A 22,276-nucleotide genomic window follows, 5' to 3' on the forward strand; every position below is an offset into this window, starting at 1 on the left:
ATAAGAAAAAAATAAATCCAGCAGGTTATCAGTAGATGGTAAAATAACATTAACTGGATCAGCTAGTATTGTTATAAATATTAAAACTAATAAATTCCTAGTTTTACTACAGTATGAGCTATATTTATATTGTATGTATGGCTAACAACTTAGATTTTAACTTAAATGTCTATGAATAATTGTCGTTAATACCTACTCGTATTATAAAACACTTGGTGATAGTAAATAGAACACGAGCCAATAGATAATCGAAAATCTTTTTAAAAGCAGAGTAATAATCCTATTTATTTCGTTACTCCTATAGCAACAATAGTCACATTTCTTATTAGAGCTTAATTTGTGAAATGTTTAGTATTTATTGAGAGAACTGAGATGAAAAACATAATTAGGTAGATTTATACAAGTTTACTTGTTCCATATATGTTATTATGCTGATGTCTTCTTTTTCATGGATGAAAATGGGGAAACACATTTGCCTATGATGTACCTACTGTATATAATGACGGGACAGTGGAGGATGAAATGAGAACACATGGCTCATTTTAAGCGAATATACTGGGATTAGTAATCAACCACGATGTTTTCAAAGGGATCCGCGTGGAAGTCAACTTAAAGGGATATGTTTAGTTTGTAATTACAATGACAGTTTATAAAATTTATTTATACTTAACTAGCTGACCCTGCGAACTTCGTACCGCCTAACAGTCGATTCTTTAATTTTTTTAATACTTATTCTTCTATTCGGAACACCAGGTCAGCTAGTAAGATAAAAAAGAAAAAGAAAAGTTAATAAGTCAACAATTACATTATGACTAAAAATAAAAATTATAAAACACGCTGTGCCACGACACTCAATTGTTTTGCCTTCCCGGAACTTCTCCACTAACTTGAACTCTATGGTATGGTATTAAAGTTTAAATTGACTTTTAAGTATTGTTTTTAATCGTTTGTATGGGAGTACAGAAAAGTGTTGGTTTTAAACTTTTTCAGGCATTTTTTTTACTTTTTTTTCTCCGTAAGAACCATCCTCGTACATCAAGGAATATTCTAAAAAAGAATTAGCGAAATCGGTTCAGCTGTTTTCGAGATTTGCACTTAGCAACACATTCAGCGATTCAATTTTATAATATAGAAGATAAAGCGGAAAAGGTTGTTTGTTTGTAAGCAATAATCTCCGAAATTATCAGTTAGATTTCACAAATTCTTTTTTCTTTTGTTAGCTCATTTTTGAAGAAGATTTAAAACGAATATTCAGAGGTTGGCGATAACCATGGCGATCTTTACCTTATCCACCGTCATTCTGAAAAGAGATCTGGTGCTCATTCCGAACCATTGCCTTAGATTTTTTAATCAGGAGATTCGGCGTTTTCCCGATCTTCGGCAATTTTGGATCTTTCCCTGTAGTATAAGCTGCAGAAGACTATTTAATTAGAAAGGTGATTAAAGGTGTCTAATCAAGGAGTAACTAATAAAATTATTTTTCAAGTATTTACACCATTGTCTTGCTCACACTATTGTCAGGTATAGATAACTACCTTAAGTAGTAATAACAACATTGAGAGTTTCAACAATGGCATTGGAGATGGTGATAAAATCTTCATCGTGTATACTAGGTATTTTTGTCCCATTCATTATGGACACTAGTAGAAGGTTATATGCATTTAATAAATCATAAACCATTAAGTATCTACGACGAAATTGGACATTGAAATAAACCTGTAGGAGCCTATATAACATGCTATTTGTTAGTTAAATCTTATAGACTAGATTGTTAAATATTAGACCATAGGAAAGCAATGTACAAAAAAATTAAATTAATTCAGTAAATATGTGATAATTAGATTAATCACAAAATTATTTTTGTAACTTTTCATTACCCATATGAAATATTCGACTTTACTTTTAGAAAACGGCACTAAATTTGATAGGTAGTATTAGTGGAGCTGAAATAGATATATGTTATACAGACGAACGAATAGTCCGCACTGTTCTCACGATGGCAGGAAAGAGCCTTCTTTTTAGTTTTTGGCATGGACCGCTAAAATGTAATACAAATTATTTTAATACAGAGTCTTACGAGATAAAAAGTAAAGAACGTTTTCTGTTGGTAAAAATACGAGTATATTATGTTTCTATTATTTATCCAAATTCATCCTAGATATGCAGTTTAATAATCTGCCAAGCATTCCTCGTTGTAATTCTTGCAGAATCATCCATATATCTAGAACATCGGTGAATATTGCAATTACATATGAAAGTTTGTCAAAGTTTTTGTAAATCCTGAATAGATTTGAAAGCTTTTGGCATGACTTAATATAAATGTTTACAAAATTATTATTTTCTAATAAACTTTGAACATGTAGATATTTCTAAGTTGGTACACGGTGAAACTGAAATCATTAGCACCGTTTAAAGAGTGTAACACTGAGCAATAAAAAAAATTGTAACAGAACGATGAAAAATTCTGTACTTTCTATTTTATTTTATATTATGGCGTAATTATCTTTTATTAGTATGAGGGGTTCTAAATTTCTTATACCTACTTAATAATTGAATATCCAGCAGTAGATAATCAGTCCAGGATTTTACAAATACCATCTACATATTTATTTCGATTCAAGTTTGATCTGTATATAGAGATATCGTACACCTTTATACTACATGCATTTCTGTATTTTGGTATTTTAATATTAAATCTGACTTTTATTACATTTTTATATAATAACTAAGAGTTTAAATGAAATACCCAGAGTAACTTTGCACGCTTCAAACATAAAACCTTCACAAACAAATTGTTTAAACTATTATCAAATTTAATTGACCAATTTTATTTGGTGCATTAAATGTAAGATTTAGATCTTTAAATAATGTTTAATTAAGAGTTATTTATTACAATTTTTTATTTCATTTAGTTGAGTTTATAGGGCTTTAGCCATTTCCGTATTCCTACCAATTTGACAATGGCTATTTAATTAATATTATAATGATCCATACAAGGTAATTTTGGACTGTCAGAGGGTTTGAGGAGAAAGCCGTCTGCGAGGTCGGCAGGCGATGGCAAACGATGCTTAGTGCGGTGCACCGGCGCAAGTTTGCCGCAGTGCGCGTGCGGCAGTGAAAGGCTCCATGTCGGTATTTCGATCAAACGGTGTGCGAAGCGCTATGGCCGCTCTACCATTTGCGCCAATCTTACTTATTTGTGCCATTCTCGGAAACGGTTAGTTAATTTTTAATTATATGTCCGTAATTTGCTCACGTGTGTCCCATCGTTTCTGATTAGGTATCTATCGTATGTGTGATCAAGCGTAATATTATGCAAGCGATTCGCCGAACAACCCGTTAACATGTTAACGTAACTGTTACAACTAAATGATATAGTGAAAGCTATCTGCAAACGATATTCGTCATAGGATAAATAGAATACAACGATATGTGAAACCGGACGTCAGTATTGTTACAATTTTCCACATTACTTAGGCAGCTTTTACTCAAAGCACGTTGTTTATTGTGTAGAAAGTACCTACGTGTGACAATTCTCTCAGGTAAATATAAAAGTAGGTGTCTAATTAAGATTCGCTGAGCACGTCCTTTCTTTTATTTGACATTGAAGGCGTGTGACCGGTTGTAATCGAGGATGTTGACACTTATCTTACTTACCTGGGTAATTTATTAATATCTTGGCGGTGAAAAAGTTATGCGATACTGTGCGTGGCCTCGCAAAACTATATAATGATTAATATTATGAGTTTTTAGTTGTTACTAAGACAATATAAACTCTTCTAAAGTAATGAGAACTTGCACTTCAAGCAGTTGCAATATGCTTGCCATTCTGTCACCTGTCGCAGGGTCGTTCGTGTAAACGAGTTCTATACAGTAGGTACGTGGAAAAAATGCCACAAATTATAAATAGCCTCTAGAGTACCTATAACTGGTAAAGACTATTAGTTATTTGAATATTGCATTAGATATAGTTGAAAAAAAAAATACTAATACATTTGTGCAGAAATTTGAAACTTGTAATATTTATGGAAGCTTTTTATGTTTTAACTAAAGAGTTATCATAATAATTTTATGAGTATTTGTAACATAGATATCAAGATTTAATGATATATTACTGTTGGAATATTCTAGGTTGGAATTATTGCCACATAATTAAAACGATTTGTAATTGGTTAGCCAAAATGTAATTTAATTAAAATGATGGTTATTGGAATTTCATCGTTAAATATTTAAATACTAAGTTTTTAATGTTATTTAATTAACTTCACCCTACATAAAATTTTAACAAATTTAAATATAAAATCGTGATCATAAGTATTTACAGAAAAAAAGCAAAATAAGCAAAGCTTGTGTTAGGTAGAGTCGAAAAAAAATAAATTTTAATAGTAGCGTAAAGATTGATTTGATATGTAAAATAGACTACATAGGTACCTACTCGTTGACTTGTTTAGCTGTGGAAGTTTAAATCGTGGGGTGTAAAGTTTGATTTAGTTTTGGTAAAATTATGTATAATAGGCTAAATACGTTTTTGTCAACTGTTTTGTAGAATTACAGAGATTTAAATTACATTGCACTCATTTGGATCTGGTAAAAAAAAGAATGAACAAAATACTCGTATGAGTACAATATTATTACGCCAATGGTCTAGTAATGAAGTTAGGATCTTCTGCGTTATGAAAAACTAGGCAATAAACGTGTGGGGGTACTAGAGTACCCATGTTCATTACCCATTATGTAGACTGAATATCATTACCAGAATCTTATTTATGTACAATAATATACTTACTACTACGCCATGGCGGTTATCAATATTTATATTAACTATTATTATTTAAATAAGTAAATGCTAGTGGTAACAGTTATAGATGTTTGTTAAAATAAGCTCGTGTAGGAAAATTGCAAAAAATATTTACTATTATTGTCCTTACCCGTCTTATTCATCTAATCACATTTCCGCTGTAAATATATGTCCGCCTTGTATTTCTATTTAGACTACAGAATTATCCTCACCTTCTTATCATTATTATACTAATTATATAAATTTTGGGTTCAGCGTAATATGTTATTATCAATATTACTCAAGGTTTACGACCGATTGTCGGACCTGACACCAATCCTCCTTGAGAATACATTTGTTGGTGGTATCCATCACCTATAGTATGGAGAAAGGTATCGAGAAAAAGGAGAGGTTTTGAGAGCCAGTAAAGGAAGTTGGTAGAAAAGGAATGAAGGAAGGAAGGGGAAAAGGGGACACTGCAGTCGTGGAGGGGATACTGCTCAAAAATCGTAGTAAGACTAGAGGGTAAGGTGTGAGAAAAGAAAAAATGGAAACGTGTAATTTCCGATAAAAATTTATGTGTTCTGCATAACAATTTATAGATCTCGGAAGTGGCAATGAACGCCGTAGGCAGAAGTATAATACTCGTAATTATAATTTGTGATGGTAGGAATGGTTTTTAATTTGTTACCACGGTTACGACAGTTATGGGTATAACTTGCCACAAGAACTGAGGTGTTATGCATCTTCTATTAGAAATTATACTGGCTATTTTTCGAATTAATGTTTGAGAATTAGTAAGTGTTGAGATGGTGAAATTGACTCAGGTGAGTAGTGCAATTTTGGTAATCCTTGATTGTTTAGCCTACTTTATATCAGAATAATCTGTACATAGATTATCTATAATCCATCATTGCATAACAAATTTAAAATAAATAAAATTTTAGGACTACATAATGAATTTCGTATAGATATAGCAATAAGTAGATGCTTTGCGTAAATAGTGCCATGACAATAACTAGTATGCAGACGAGTCAGAGAAAACCCGTCAACCAGTGCTTGTTTAATCAATGGTGTCTATACCAGATCCAATTCTATACTCATTTAAATTTACAACATTTACACGAGTTTTACTAAATTATAAAGAAATTAAAATAAAAAATGAAATTAAAATTCTTAGACTATAGCCCTACGGAGGTCATTTTATTTGGGCATGTTGCGTCGCATAAATGATGTCGCGGGTTCGATTCTACTCTCTCAGATGTTCATTGTCTGGTTTCTAATTAGTGTTATTTGTCTGGAGCTTATTACTGCTAGTTAGTTGCTAGGTAGCTACTAGTTATGTAAATAAGTCTGTAGTCAAAATGGCTAATGTAATAGGGCGAAAAGAAAACTTTTTGTTATTTCTAACGTTTCACTACATCTCTATTTAAATAGATGAGACCACTTGGAATAAGAATAGATACCTATCAGTATAGATTTTTGCCCGCGCAACAAACATTTTGGTTAATTTACAAGTTTTTTTCCTTTTTACATTAGAGTGTTAAATTTGAAATCGTTCGTGCGTCTGTGATAAACGTGCAACGCTGAAGTGTAAAGTAAAAGTTTCAATGTAAGAGATTAATAAAGATAAATTTAATGAGGAAATATATATATATATATATAGTACATGTTACTTTTAATCATACGAGTATCAAACTATGCAAATGATTTTTTTTTAAAAATGTATGAATTAAATTAAACAAAATCGTAACCTGATGTTTATAATAGTTTTTTATGTTAATCTAAAACAGAATCAAGTTTAATTTTTATACAATTTTAATGCCGCATTTTATATATTATTTTAAAATTTAGAATTTGTGCTTTAAAAAATATAATTAAATGAAAAATATTTATTTAGAAATGATAACCCCAATTAAATCGGATTACTTGTACAGTCTTTCTTTGGTAGTAATAACTTAGGAAAAATAATCGTGACTTATGCATAACTAACACAGCGTAACGAATGATATTTATTTAATCATATAATTGTAGCCGGGATTACTATAAAATCATTTTACATAACTGACTTTCTCTTTCAATCGATAACAATAATAGATAGGTATATAATAGTTAGGTACTTGTGTTATGCTAAGCAATTCATTATCATCATTGTACTAATGTTTTTGATGGGTACACACATAATATTTACTACGTAAATGGATTAGAAAATAAATTAGCTGTAATTAAAATACTGGACACGTAATATCCTCAAGTATGGGCCAATGACATGAGAGTCCTAAGTATTTTTCGTTTGAATCGAAACACGAAAAGCATTCAAATTGATATATTTTTAGATTGTGATAAAAACCTGTATTTTATAAGCGCATAAAATAATACGAGCAACATATAATAAATATCATATTGCTATTCATCTGTTTACGTAAACATAGGAAGTATGTAATAGATTGTTATTTAACATTGTAAATGGTTCTTGATTGCTCACATAAGAAGTGATTTTAATTTATTTTCAGTAAATTGCCAAAAGGATAAAGAAGCTGAGGAGTTTGTTTGTCCAGAAGGAACACAGGGCAATGGAAATTTTGCGGATCCGGCGACTTGTCGGCGATTTTATCAAGTAAACAGTATATTATTTTAATTATGTTAAGTAATAATATGCATACAAATAAAGAAGTGAATAAAGTAATAAGTAAATAAAGTAAACAACAAGAAACTGATTTACAACACAACTTTTGTGCAATAAATGGATAGTACAGTATATAAGCCATTGTTTGATGACATGATATTAGTTATAAACAGTTTACCGCTGAACATAGGCCTCCTCCATAAGACAGGGTTTTGCACGTAGTTGTTACGCTTGGCAGACGGGTTGGCAACCACAGTTAACCTATTGTGATGTTTTAAGAGGGGCGCTGTTGTCCATCCCATTAAGTTTCCTTAGTCGCCTCTTTCGACACTCACGGGAAAGGAAGGGGTGGCCCCTTCTTTGCTGGGACCACACGTCAATATTATCCATTGTATATGTCTATAAATGAGGAATGGTTACAACATTACATGAGATTGCTCTTTGGCTTGATAAAATAGTGAGTGGTTTACGCATTGGCTGTTATTTTTAGTATATGTAGGTATCATAGATTATATTTCCCCATTTTTTACAATACCTGTTGGGTCGTTTAATAACTAGTGTAACCGGTACATTAAGGATAAAAACGAAACTCAGTATTTATATTGATGTTATTTGAATGGGTGATTATATATATTTGATTTGAAGACTGAGATACGACAGTGAAATTATAGGGTACGAAGGTGTAACATCTTAATCCTTAAGAATAGTAATTTTTTTAATAGGTAATAATGGAATGGTAACTCCGCCTGTATTAACGGTATACGCTGGCGGGGTACCAGTGCGGGATGATAGGTGAAAATGAAAAGGCAGGTCTGTTAGCCCATTTTGATGAATATACCTGGAATTCAGCACGAAGGTTTACGGGGAAAGATCATGGAGGTTGACCTGACAGAGTATATTGCTAGCAATGAGACTGGTAGTCTGCATTATTAACAATTCCTTCCCCCCAAAAATAGCAATTAGCAACGTAAAAAGAACATCTATTATTGGTGTCACAGTATATTTTGTAGTGTGCATGGTGCTATGCATTCCTAAAGAGGCTTACAACTTGCTAACAGGCGGATTGATAGATTATTTTCCATTTCAAGTTGAGTAAAAAATGTGACTTGTTTCATGTTTCTTTTGGACACTTAATATACTCGTAAGTAGGTATCAGCATTATCAAGGTTTTACTCATACAAACGTGTTTAAACTACAAATTATGGTTGATGTCAGAGCATTCCAAAATTCTTGTTTAATTTGAAATTGTTTTAACCAATAATGTAAATTGATGAGTTAAAATATTTATTGTTAACTCGAATATCCACTCATTTTTACATATATATCATTTAATTATTTGACAATGATAATGTTGTTATCAATTAATATTGTATATAGATTGTTTAACAACAAGTTAACAAGTTCTAGTGTACATAATGGAATTATAGTGGCTTTAGAATAAATTATTAAATATGTAGGAGTATTAGAGTTAAGGTTATATATATATATATATATATATATATATATATATATATATATATATATATATATATATATATTTTATTTTTTATGCTACTTAGAATGGCAAACAAACTGACGGTCCACCTGGTGGAAAGTGGTAACCGTCGCCTATAGACATGAGCAGTACCGTGGACATAACAGAGTATACTGTTTCGCCCGTGATACCCCCATGCGTTGCCATTCCTGAGGACTCAGGTGTTATTCCTCTGTACCCAGTAAATTTACGCCATATCCCACCCTTCAAACCGAAACACAGCCATGCAAACACAGCTGCTTCACGGTTGAAACATGAATGGAACAGAGGTACCCAAGCAATCGACTTTTGTACAAACTCTCCCTCTATATATATATATATATATATATATATATATATATATATATATATATATATATATATATATATATATATATATATATATATATATATATTACAAGTCGACGCAATACGTACTAATTTACACAAATTTTGATCATTAATAGGTACTATCCTTGGCCGTTTTTTAAACTGGAGATTTTTTTAATCAAAGTAAATGTTTTTAAATACAACAAATAAATACAAAATTAAGCTTAGGCCCTCTATATTTTATTAAAACAATGAATCTGTTTCTTCCAAAAAAATTATTCCACTGTTTAGGTATTAATTTCTTCAAGTTCTACGTAGGTACGTCCTACTTGTTAATTCTAAGATTTTCTAATAATTATAATTCAGTACTTTAAATATTGGGTCTGGCAAAAAAATATTTGGCGAAAAATACTTACCAACCACTATACATACACAGACATATACAGTAAAACATCAAGGGTATCACAGAATATACTGTTCTTCGTCTGCTGTGATAATTCTGTAAATGGCCCTTGGTATATTCCGAACGACATTCGGCATCACGACGCGTGACAATTCGGGACCCATTGCTCTGTTTAGACGTGTTTGTTGGACGACTGGTTGGAAACTTAGTACTTTAGACAGTAGTAATATGATGATATATTACAACTTTATAACGGATACTGATGATATAATGGATGAGATAGCAAATAATTTCGTACAAGATCACGCTTATAAATAAATACGTAACTTTATATAAGTACCTAATATAGATCACACAATATAAATAAGAATTGATGTAGTATTTAATTAATTTCTATTGGGATCAGATATTGGTTCTGTTTCTGGAATCAATATTTATAAGTAACCCATTCGATATACTGGATACGACCTAAACATGTCTAATTATTAATTTAATTATCCTTTCAGTGTGTCGACGGGTATCCCTATTTGAATAGATGCCCCTCAGGACTCTATTTCGACGATATTAGCAAGTATTGTACTTTCAAAGCTGAAGCCAGATGTGGTCCTATTGCTACAAGTAAGTACCTACTAAATTTATACTGAATTTTAATCTTTTTTGTACTACCGAGAATTGCAAACAACCTGACAAACTACTTAGTGGAATGTGGTTACCGTCGCCTAATAGATATGAACATCATGGATTAATACAGGTACTTATCTATTAGATATATTATTGCGGCCCTCTATATGCTATTCAAGTAGCAATAGAGTGTTTTTTTTTAATTGGTGATAATGGTATGGTAACCCCGCCTGCGCTATCGGTATACACTGGCGGGACGCCAGTGATAGATCACTGATGAGGATGAAAGCAGTTGGCCCATCCTGACGAATTCAATTAGAATTAGCCACGATGGTTTCCAGGGGGAACCACGTGGAGGTCGACCCGACAGGGTATATTGCTAGTAATAGGGCTATTTGACCCCATTACTAACAATTCCTTCCCCCCCAGCAATAGAGTGTTATAGATCGCTTGTATAAGAGATTAGATTATCTATATTACTTTTTTGAATTAAACGTTTTGGCACCGTAGTGGTAAAAATAAGCAAGTCAGCATGACTTGACACGATGTTTAATGTTAATTATGATGAGAACAATTGTTGTGACATTTACATAAGAGGAAATAATGTTCTTTACATGTATCACTATATGTATAAAACTTTATATAAGCACTTTACATGTATGCAAAATACAATATTTGTCTAGCCAGTGGCATCGGTGTTACTCGGAACCACTCTCTATAAAACACACAAAACCTCTACCGACAGTATTTAGTAAATACGTGATTATAATATTGAAAGAAAATGAGATGTGGCTTATTAGAATGAATTTGGTTTACAAGTAGGTACTTAATTTCTTTTATTTTTATGAGTATTTTTAATTGTCATATCATCATATATATGCGTCCGAACAAAAAGTGAAAAAGATGATATTTGACTTTGGCGTTTTCTTTTTAGCAGGCATTATTTTATATCGATATGAATTTCTTATTTATGCAAACATTTTGAATAAAATTTATAATAATTTATATGATATTTATTTCGTATTTATCTGAATCGAGCGCGATGAAATCGTCGTGGACTAGTTTTATAATCTAGTTCGATAACGGAATGATAGATTAGTTATACATAGATTCAATTTTTTTTATACTACTTAGAATGGCAAACAAGCTGACGAACCACCTGATGGAAAGTGGTAACCGTCGCCTATAGACATGAGCAGTACTATGGACATAACAGAGTATACTGTTTCGCCCATGATACCCCCCATGTGTTGCCATTCCTGAGGACTCAGATGTTATTCCTCTGTACCCCTGTAAATTCACGCAATATCCCACCCTTCAAACTGATACACAGCCATGCAAACACAACTGTTTTACGGTACAAACACGAATGGGACAGAGGTACCCAAGCAATCGACTTTTGTACAAAGTCTCCCTCCCTCATTCAAATAAAATTTGTAAAAACACAAATTTAAATATTATACAGATTATACAAACACCACATTATAATGTAATTGCCCTGTTAGTACGTAGTTGAAAGTCAATTCTTTTTTTCCATACTCACAGGTGTTATGAAAAACATGAATAATTTATTTAGCGCTAACCTCAATAATATCCAATTTCCAGGTTATAGTAAAAGCAAAAGGGTTAGTATTACATAACGCAGTCGAAAAGAATTTATATCGAAAAAGGGGTACAAGGTACTGAATTTCAAAACAGTTTGTTATTGTGAAAATATTTAAGTTGCTTTAATCGTATAGGTTATAATTAACATATTAGCTTTAATGCTTTGTCAAGGCTTTGTCAGAATGATTTAGGAGTGATGAATTATAATTCACAGATATAATAATATAATAAATCTTTTATTTTTAGGTATGTACCCATAGTTTACAGTCATTGCGATAATAATTTCATTTTAATTAATTAAAATTTTTACATTATTATGTTATACAAACTATTAATATATTATTAAATTATACACAAATTAATAAAATAATAATTTAAATAATTTTATTATAAATTCTTTTGTAGGTAGGTATGCAGTGAGGAATATTCAACAACAATAATCTTAATTAAAATAGACTTCTATAAACTTGCCTCAAAAAAATAAATAAAATTTCTCGATAATGCGGACACAAATTAATAATAATAGTTAATAATAATTGTAATATAAATATTATTCAAAATTATTGTAAAGTGACAGTTATGGTTAAGTCCGTGAAAGTTTGAATAGTTATTGAAAATGTGCCTTAGTTAAATTACCGTTTGTTCTAATTTCAGCTCCGGCTCCTATCACCGAAGCGCCCCTGGACTTAGCAACGAAATGCGATCCAGCCGCATGTCAACTCCCATATTGCTTTTGCTCCAAAGACGGTACTCTCATCCCTGGCGGCCTCGATCCAGAGGAGGTAAGTGGTATTCATTATTAACTAGTTTAACGGCTGTCCACTCAGCCGAGGAGATTTTGTCCCGAGTTCGCTTTTAATAGCCAATTTGGGATGGTTTAAAGTGTACAGGCGTATTTTCTATTTGCTGTAAGACACATTTATATAATTAAGGCTGTAGGTATATTTTGCAAGTATGGAAAGATGTATAAATAATACAATATTCTATTTAAAATATAGGACTAATAAAGCAGAATAATATTATCTAATAAAAGCGTTTGAATTCTTTATTCTCTGTGTAAAATTATAAATGAAAAAAGTATAAAACTACATTTAATCAATTTATATTGTGATTTTACTTCCATAATAATTTGGTTAGGGTAGTATTCAGAGAATTGTAGTGCCAGAGTGAGACTTTGTACAAAAGTCGTTTGCTTGGGCACCTCTGTCCCATTCGTGTTTCTACCGTGAAGCAGTTGTGATTGCATGGCTGTGTTTCGGTTTAAAGGGTGCGATATCAGTATATAGTATACTCGTATAAGCAGTGTTTATTTTTATTTCAATTTTTTTACTGGGTACAGAGTAATAACACCTGAGTCCTCAGGAATGGCAACGCATGTGGAGTATCATAGGCGAAACAGTATACTCTGCTATGTATATGTCCATGGTCATGCTCATGTCTATAGGCGACGGTTACCACTTTCCATCAGGTGGGCCGTCAGCTTGTTTGCCATTCTAAACTGCATAAAAAAAAAAGAAAAAAATGTAATAAATTAGTGAAATTACTGGGTACATATGGATGCATAACATCCTAGTCCTTAGGACTGGTAACGCATAAAGAGTATTATGGGCATTCTATGATATCCATATTTACTTGATAAAAAATGAATTATATTATATTATAATCACGTAGGTTGTCAGCTTGTTAACCATTTCATGGTCCATAAAAAAAGTTTATAATAATTAGAAACAACCTAATACTGTCAATACCGTTTCACAGACGCCACAACTGATTATGTTAACATTCGACGGTGCTGTCAACTTGAATAACTTTGAATTATACAAAAAAGTTTTTAATGGAAAAATAAAGAATCCAAATGGTTGTCCTATCAGAGGGACTTTCTTCCTGTCTCATGAATACAGGTAGGTATTTTGAATTTAAGTTTTATTTAATAATACTAATTAAAGATGTTTATGTCCACAACTAATAATATCGTTCGTATCTAATAATATTATCACTATTATTATTTCGGATAGGAATTTGAAATAGATACAAATATTTGGCAGTAAATCTTACCAAATTCTTATTTATATATACCAATATAAATAATAGTACTATTTTATATTACTATGTGATATAATAATTAATGCCGTGTGGTCCCGGTATAGAATAGGCTACCGCTTCCTTACCCGTGGGTGTCGTAAGAGGCGACCATGAGAGGGCAAGGGACGGGCAGCAGCGTCCCTCTTAAAACATCTCTAAAATCTGACTGCGGTTGCCAAACCGCCTACCAAGTGTGGTAACTACTGGAAAACCCCCCAAGGGGTATGTTCATGGGATTATGTTCAGCATTGGACAGTTAAAAGCTGATATGATGATATAATATAATATTTACTCTTATTTTAAATATGAAAGTGAGTTTCTTTATTTGTTTTTTTGTGACCTTATTTTGTTAATACTATGACTTATCGACTTGAAGTTTGGGATAGAGAAAGACAGTCTACTTTTTATCCTTGTTACACAAGAACAAAGGACAAAATTGCGAGAAATAACCAAATGAATTTTTTTATAAACTTTAAGGATTAAAAGTATAAAGGTTTAAATATCTGTTACCTAATAACGCTTAAATTATTGAACAGATGGGACTGAAAATTGGTACACAGGCAGAAAGATCATATTCTAGATGTTCACATATATGGGATACATTTTATTCTAATTAACTTAGGCAAAGTAGTGTGGTACAGTTAGTAAAATATAAAGCATAATTTGCTTATGATTTAAATTAAGCTCATTTAAATCATTAGACACGTTCTGTTATCTATTTAGTTTATAGACATAGAGTCATTAATTTTTAAATAGTCGTTTAATTTTTTTTTAGTAATTATGCCATGGTTCAAGCTCTCGCTCACGACGGTCATGAGGTAAGTCATTGAAAGAATGTTTTATTTATGCCACAAGTGTGGCATAAGCATTATGACTTAATTATGGTAAATAGTTATCGTTGTTGCCATTTTTGATGCGGAAGACGTAAAAGAACACTTTCACGTCAATGTTTTCTGTTAATCAATTTCTTGCTAATATAAGACATATTATATATATACAAAACACAAAACAAAATATTGTTCATATATTTTTTTAAAACAATCCAGGTGAAATAAGTTTTTATAGTTGAAAAATTAAAAATATTCTGATTTTATGTAATATTTTTAATTGAGAAGATTATTAAATTGCTTTTACCGAATATTTCGTTGTAAAAATTACTACGATATTTATTGTTTATATTAGGATGTGCCTATAATAACATAGCCTTAGCCTGCAGTAGATATATAATAACAAAACAATACCTATTAGGTTTTTTAGTTTCTAAACAATCAAGTAGAGTAGCCATAAATAAAAATGTTAGTTATTTACCATAGTTCTTTAGAAATAAAAGTTCATTATAAATTCAGATGTAGTTTATCAAACATATATAGTTGTATTGTGAATTTATTATACAGTATAGTATTTGTAGTGCTTAGAGATATATGTATAAAAATAGTTTTTGCTTATGTGTCACAACAAGGGTTTCCAACAAAATACAAGTAATAAATATAACATTTGAAATAACTATTACAATACAGTAGCTAATCCGGCACCTACCGGCGCCATTTATTTTTACAAGAATAAAAACTATACTATCTCTTACGTTGGATCAAGCAATACACATTTACAAATTTTCATTAAAAATTCAGAGCAGTTTCGTAGATTACTGAGAACGAACATTGTGATACATATTTTTTATATAATTATTGAAATTTGGTGAAGATGATAGAGTAATGCTATTGAAGTGTTTTTTTTTTCTTTTGTACTAAATTTTTTATTTGAGAGACGGAGACATGAAGCCTAATAAAATAAGATAGATTCATTTTAAAGGTTTTTAGTTCTTAACAAATAAAACAGTAAGATATTTTCAGATTGCAACTGGCACCGTGTCGCAACAACAAGGGCTCCAAGACAAGGGATATGAAGAATGGGCCGGCGAGATGATAGGTATGCGCGAAATACTGCGCCGCTTTGCGAACGTCTCACGCACTGACGTGGTGGGTGCTCGTGCTCCATTCCTGAAACCTGGACGGAATACGCAATTCAAGGTAAACTTGTTTAATGTATAATAATATTTATTTTATCAAATGATTTAGATTAAAGTGGGAATTGGCGAGAGATATTTATCGTATACAGTTAAATCGAAGGTTGGTCCATCTATGATGTGTTTTTGTTTTTATAATAAATGAAGGTGGCATGATATAGTAATGCTCGTCTATACTAATGATATCTTATGACGAGATACCAGTAAACGATGAAATGGTAACAAAGAAGTCAGGTTAGTTGACTCATTGTGGCGTCTTTATTAGGTATTAACCATGTTGTTTATACGGGGGTAGATATGGAGATAATCCAACATTAGAAATTATTAACAATCATTTCCTTCTCGACAAGTTGTGATATGAGGCCCACAGAGAGCGTGACGAGTTTTGTGCTTTTGAACAGATATGAGAAAGTACACACACACACCCACCCACAGAAATATATATAAGAATGCGAGTGAAAACGCCTTCTCTGTGCTCAGCAGAGGGGCATCTTAAGGATTAAATTTAAAAAAATGTTTATAGTCATCTGCCGTTACTTATAAATTTACTTAGAATAACTTTTCCTTATACCTATTGTAGGTGAAACTGAGTTATATTTATTCGAGTTATAATTTTGAATGTCAAATCGTATTTTAGAAGTCACTGTTTGTGTTGTGACTATTTGATGGGATTTTACTGTATTGATTTATGATATTATTTAAAGTACTTGTACTTCCTAATTCGATTATTGTAAAATATTTATTCTAAATCAGTCGCAAATAAAAAATATTTACAAGAAGTACAAAATCAGAATACGAAAGTTGATTACCTGAAGGTATTAGCTATAAAGCAACAGCTGTGTTTCTTGCCCTTTCTTCTCAGTTGAAATTGCATTCGAAACTGGGCCGTAGATTTATAAAAAAAATATTATTATAATTTTATTTTATTAAGTTGACTTGAATAAAAAATATTTATTATTATTATTATAACTTATGTAAAACCCAGAAATCTGTCGTATCTGTTTTGGAGACTTATCTATTTAAAAAATAAAATCTACCTACTTATTCTTTATAATCATTTATTTTTTGTATAAATTGTAGTTAAATATATTAATGTTACGAATATAAATAAAAGCACTAATTAAAAAAAAGTGTTATGTACTAAGTATAAGTATTTAAAATAATATTATATAACCGATTGTTTAATATTATCTATTACATAATAATACAATAACAACAAAGATAAGCTTACAGACAAATAAAAATAATGATCGAGTTTTTTACTCGCGTTCATTTAGATCGTTATAAAGTTAATTAAACGCAAGTAAGAATGATGTAAGTAATATTTTATTATTTATCTTTTTAACTGGTGAAAACCGAGAAAGTTGCTATATGTAATTTATTTTAATGGGTTGTTTAGAAAGAATAAGAATAAATTTATTCTTATGGTATAACAATAAGTGTTTATAACGAAGCTTATCGAAGCGTAGTAAGTTATTTTTCAAAATTATCAAAAATAATTGAACAATCCTGTTCAATATTGTAATATGTAAAAGTTGCCAAAAGGCCAAAGAGACAATATATGGAAGGATATATACTCTTTTATGCAAAAACTACTAAATGGATTTGAATGAAAAAATTTGGTATACAGGTAGGTTATATCTTAACTTAGTACATAAGATACTTTGTATACTTATTAACGTGGGCGGAACCGTGGGATACAGCTAGTTTTCAATATTTTTGTTTGATTATTAATTTATGCTGTCGGAGCACTTTCTAGGGTACAAAAGAATACTTACGTAGTCTTTGTCTCTGAAGTTTGTAAAGCAAAAATTTTAAAATAATAACAGTTTATGAAGCTATAAAATGATGTTTCTAATTAACACAGTTTTTGAGAATTAAAAAAAAGACTTATGAAAACGAACCTAATTTTGAAACTCTTGTAGTAAATAATTGGTCTTATTTTTCTTGGTTTTTAAACTATTTTTGATGAAGTGCCAGCTGGTTTCACTTAATTCTATTGAACGCCGAGCCAAAAAGATCACAGGGGACAATTTGATGCTACATTTCAAATTTTAAAATTTAGAACATCGCTCAAAATTAAATTATCAAATTACTACTATTTTCACGCACGAAGTATTTTGCGTCTTTCTTCATCATGCGTATAGCCAAAGAGTGGACCTCTCTTATGTTTTTCCATCCAAATATAGTCTGCATCAATTTAATGCAAATGTGAATAAGCTACTTATGAGCCCGCGAGTCCCATCTTAGACCACATCATCGTTTTCCATTTGGTGAGATAGTGATCGATCGCGGGACCGTAATAGTAAAAAATAAATATATTAACGAGTGTAGGTATAACGTTATGAAATAATTTTTTATCGAAAGAAAACAAAAACCTTTTTAGACGCTATTTTATATATGAATCTTTTGGCGAGTGGGTTTAACTCTCACTTGACCGGTTTTTAAATATTTAAACAGAAATGTTGAAAATTGTTTGTCTTTAAAAGTGACGGGTAATTGCGACTTTTCGTACTTTAGTGAGTTTCAGTATGAATGCTTACAAGTATCTTTGTTTCCATTCTTATATTTTTCATGTAATGTTGACTGTGCTAAGTATAATATATGGATTATTAGATTATTATTCTAAGAACAATCTCTTAATATAAGATCTAAGACATAATCACTCTAATGAACGTGCTCGGCTGTCACTTATGCTTATCCTTACTAATACTTATTATGAATGTGAAAATGAGTTCATTTGATTGTTTGTTATATCTTAGCGTATTAAGGGCACAATCAATGGGCATGATATTAAACATATAGGTATGTAGTCTATGGAATGTAGAAGGATAGATACTACTTTTTATCATAGTCATGCGAACGAAGTCGCGGGCCTAGCTAGTAGTTTATATTATCAGTAATTTTGTTATAGTCGACGCCATATGTTAACTATATATGTTTCATGTAGTTTTATTTTTAATAGAATGAAATATTGGTCAGTCTATTTGGATTTTATTTAGTTGCAAAATTCAAATTTATTTTATCGTTGGCAATCTCGTCGAATGAATGACGGATGCAGCTGCGTATGGGAAACATTGCCTATTCGCGTTCAAATTTACGTCTATCGATTAGTTTCTCTGTGCTAGCTCGTTTACCCGTGTGGGTGATAAATTAAGCAATCAACGTTAATTTAAACTCCGCGTAGGGTCACGTAGGTACGGCACAGGGGACTGGTCCGCTCACGTTCATTACACTTGTTTCAGTAATAGCAAGTTTATTTACTCATATAGAAAAATAGATGTTGAAATTATAACAATACATGCTTATATATAACATTATTTATATAACAATCAATGGATAGCTGGCCCGACAAAATCGGGTTATTTTTTCTTATTTCAGAATAAAAAAATCCTAATTCTCATGTTGGAGCTCTCTCAAGCGATTCGGAGATTAGCGTGAATGAATCTCGTGATACGCGATTATTATATATAATATCAAGATAAATACATAATGTATTACACAACCACTATGAGAAGGGGCAACACTTAAATTATTATTACGTAATAATATAAAGTATTAATATTTTTTTAAATATTCATTTTAAATTAGAGAATCTTAACTTTGCTCGGGTTAACCAATTAAAAAATGCAGGTTCAAATTCCGTCTTATCGAGCTGTCAGGTGGTTAAATATTTTTAACTTAGCATATACATATTAATGTGCTCGAGATTTTGTCCAAGTGACAGGACACGGAAATAGTTTATATCTTTTTGCTTGTCAAATATTATATATATGCCAAAATTTATGATAATCGGTTCAATTGATGAGATTCGTATTTGTAATATTAGTAAGATTAATTTATTACAGTATTCTTAATAAAGTTTTAAAATTTAGCAAAACGATGTTCTTCATAATTAGACTATAACATATTTTTTTTGTCTGCATGCAATGCGATCTCAATGATAAGTATCCTTAATTGAATTTTATTCGAGATATTTTATTCATAGTAACAACTAAAAAGTTGATCTTAATGCCAAATTTTTCAAGATTGAAATAGATTTTTATAAAATAAAATTTTAAATGATTTATACGAGATTATTTTTTAAAAGCATTCGTATTATTTAGTAGGATTTAGTATAATGAATAAATAAATAAATAAATATTTTTTTGCATATTTTCAATTTATTTGACTGTTAAAAAATAACAGCTATGAAAGAAATAAATTTTGCATTTACAGCTGTATATTGCATTCATACGTACTTCAGTGCGGCACGGCACCCGTGGTTCATCTCAATGGATTGGCAGCTAGCCAGCGCAATTGGTTGAACCAGCCACTGTATTGGGATTTTTTGGAAAAAAACTTATCAGTAATATTTTTATACTGTTATAAAACAGTATAAAAATATTACTAAAATAATGTTTGTGTGTGTGTAAAACATATCCAATACCTACTAGTCTACCAGAGGGAGACCTTGTACAAAAGTTGATTGCTTGGGTACCTCTATCTCATTCGTATTTCTACCGTGAAGCAGTTGTTTGCTTGGCTGTGTTTCGGTTTGAAGGATGGAATATGGCGTGAATTTACAGGGTACAGAGGAATAACACCTGAGTCCTCAGGAATGGCAACGCATGGGGGTATCATGGGCGAAACAGTATACTCTGTTATGTCCATGGTACTGCTCATGTCTATAGGCGACGGTTACCGCTTTCCATCAGGTGAGCCGTCTGCTTGCTTGCCATTCTAAGATGTATAAAAAAAAGAATAAATAACTTTATGAATACTAATATCGTTTATAATATTTGTAATCCGAACAAATTATTGGGAATAATATGAAGCACTTACTGCTCGGATAAAGATAAAAAGTAAGCGTGAACGCTTTTTTTGAAAGACGATTTAGTCGGTAGTAGTTATAAGCATTTATATTGAATAAAATAAACTACTGGTACTGTGAAGAAAATGAACTACTTCATTATCATTAAATAGTAAAAAAGATGACGGCCCACGTGATGGAAAGTGGTAACCGTCGTTTACACATATTAACAGTGTCATAAAAGTCACAATACTTTCAATATTTATGAAATTGTACAATTTCTCTTCAGAAAATAATCACAATATGAAAATATTGAACATTGAACTACAATTAAACTGTCACTTAATTTATTTACGAATATCCACTTCATCATAATATCGGCTTAACTCTATGACCAATTTAACTAATGTAATTGATATAACCGAGATTACCAAGCTATATTAAAGTGGTAATGGTTCAACCATATAGCTTATTAGTATAAATATTTTGAAGAACTGACATCCGATGGGATAGTGATCCCTATTGAATGATGAATGATGACCACAAATATGTTGGAATAGTACTTATAGTAGTATGGTATGTTCAACAGAGGACAATTTATTAACGGCTGAAAAGATAATAATGGTACTCTGAACATTACATCATGAATAATTAATAATTATACACTCCTAACTGAGTTATTACAAATAAAGTAGATACCTAACCCTTTTTGCTTTTTGGCAGGTAGTTGTAATATGAACGGATGGAAGGAACGGGAATTAGTGGTATTATTGCTAATAATATATTGTATTCTACTGGATTACTAGCAATGGATTAGATGATGGAGCATTAGGAAGTCATACTGATCATTGAGTTAGAATGACTTCCACGCGGTTTCACTGGAAATTATCGTAGTTATTTAATTACCGGTGAATTCGTAACGATAGGTTGAACGCTCTGGCTTCAGTTTTAGCATAAATTAATAGCGATAGTAGGGCTATCATGCCATTATATTCCGTAAAAAAAAGATTTTTTTTTCTTTATAACGATTATCTGTTATGTTCCTAAATTTCACAGGTGTTGGAAGATTTTGGATACATATACGACAGTTCAGTAGGCGTGCCTCCCCTGCCGATCCCTGTCTGGCCGTACACGCTTGACTACAAGATCGCTCACGAGTGCAAGTCGGGTACATGCCCCACCAAATCTTTCCCCGGTGAGTAAAAGTAAAATCAGCCTTCCCTAAAGATTTACGCGTCTCACTCCGTTGAATTGTTCGCTTAGTAGGCACCGTATACCGTTGCTACTTAACTCTTTGTTATACAGATAGAGCAGTGTATACGAATGTATAAAAATATTCAAATTTATCGTAAGTAGTATGTTTAGAATTTTGCCAATCCTTACGTCTTTATTAATTGTGAAAGGCAGTTCAACTAATTGCATTACATTTAACATACATGTATGATTTGGTATGTTGTTGACATATAACAAAATAATAAATGATTGAATTGTTTCTTTTTATTAG

General features: G+C 31.3%; 1 protein-coding gene across 2 annotated transcripts in view; it reads left to right on the forward strand.

The window, feature by feature from the left end:
- The window catches only part of LOC113512551 (chitin deacetylase 1), a 39,222-nt gene that overhangs the window by 2,684 nt on the left and 14,262 nt on the right, over positions 1-22,276 (forward strand). Inside the window, exons 1-8 of one of the 2 annotated variants that reach the window (XM_052900155.1) lie at positions 3,063-3,217; positions 7,291-7,394; positions 10,156-10,267; positions 12,530-12,657; positions 13,634-13,776; positions 14,733-14,775; positions 15,808-15,984; positions 21,829-21,967. In XM_052900155.1, coding sequence (XP_052756115.1) covers positions 3,127-3,217; positions 7,291-7,394; positions 10,156-10,267; positions 12,530-12,657; positions 13,634-13,776; positions 14,733-14,775; positions 15,808-15,984; positions 21,829-21,967 — 937 coding nt within the window. In that variant the 5' untranslated portion in view covers positions 3,063-3,126. Of the gene's footprint in view, positions 1-3,062; positions 3,218-7,290; positions 7,395-10,155; positions 10,268-12,529; positions 12,658-13,633; positions 13,777-14,732; positions 14,776-15,807; positions 15,985-21,828; positions 21,968-22,276 lie in introns of those variants that run through there. The other variant, XM_052900156.1, reaches the window with a different exon arrangement.

The sequence above is a fragment of the Galleria mellonella genome, unplaced genomic scaffold (genome assembly GCF_026898425.1).
Source record: "Galleria mellonella isolate WM207_F2 unplaced genomic scaffold, CSIRO_AGI_GalMel_v1 utg64, whole genome shotgun sequence".
Classification (NCBI taxonomy): Eukaryota; Metazoa; Arthropoda; class Insecta; order Lepidoptera; family Pyralidae; genus Galleria; species Galleria mellonella.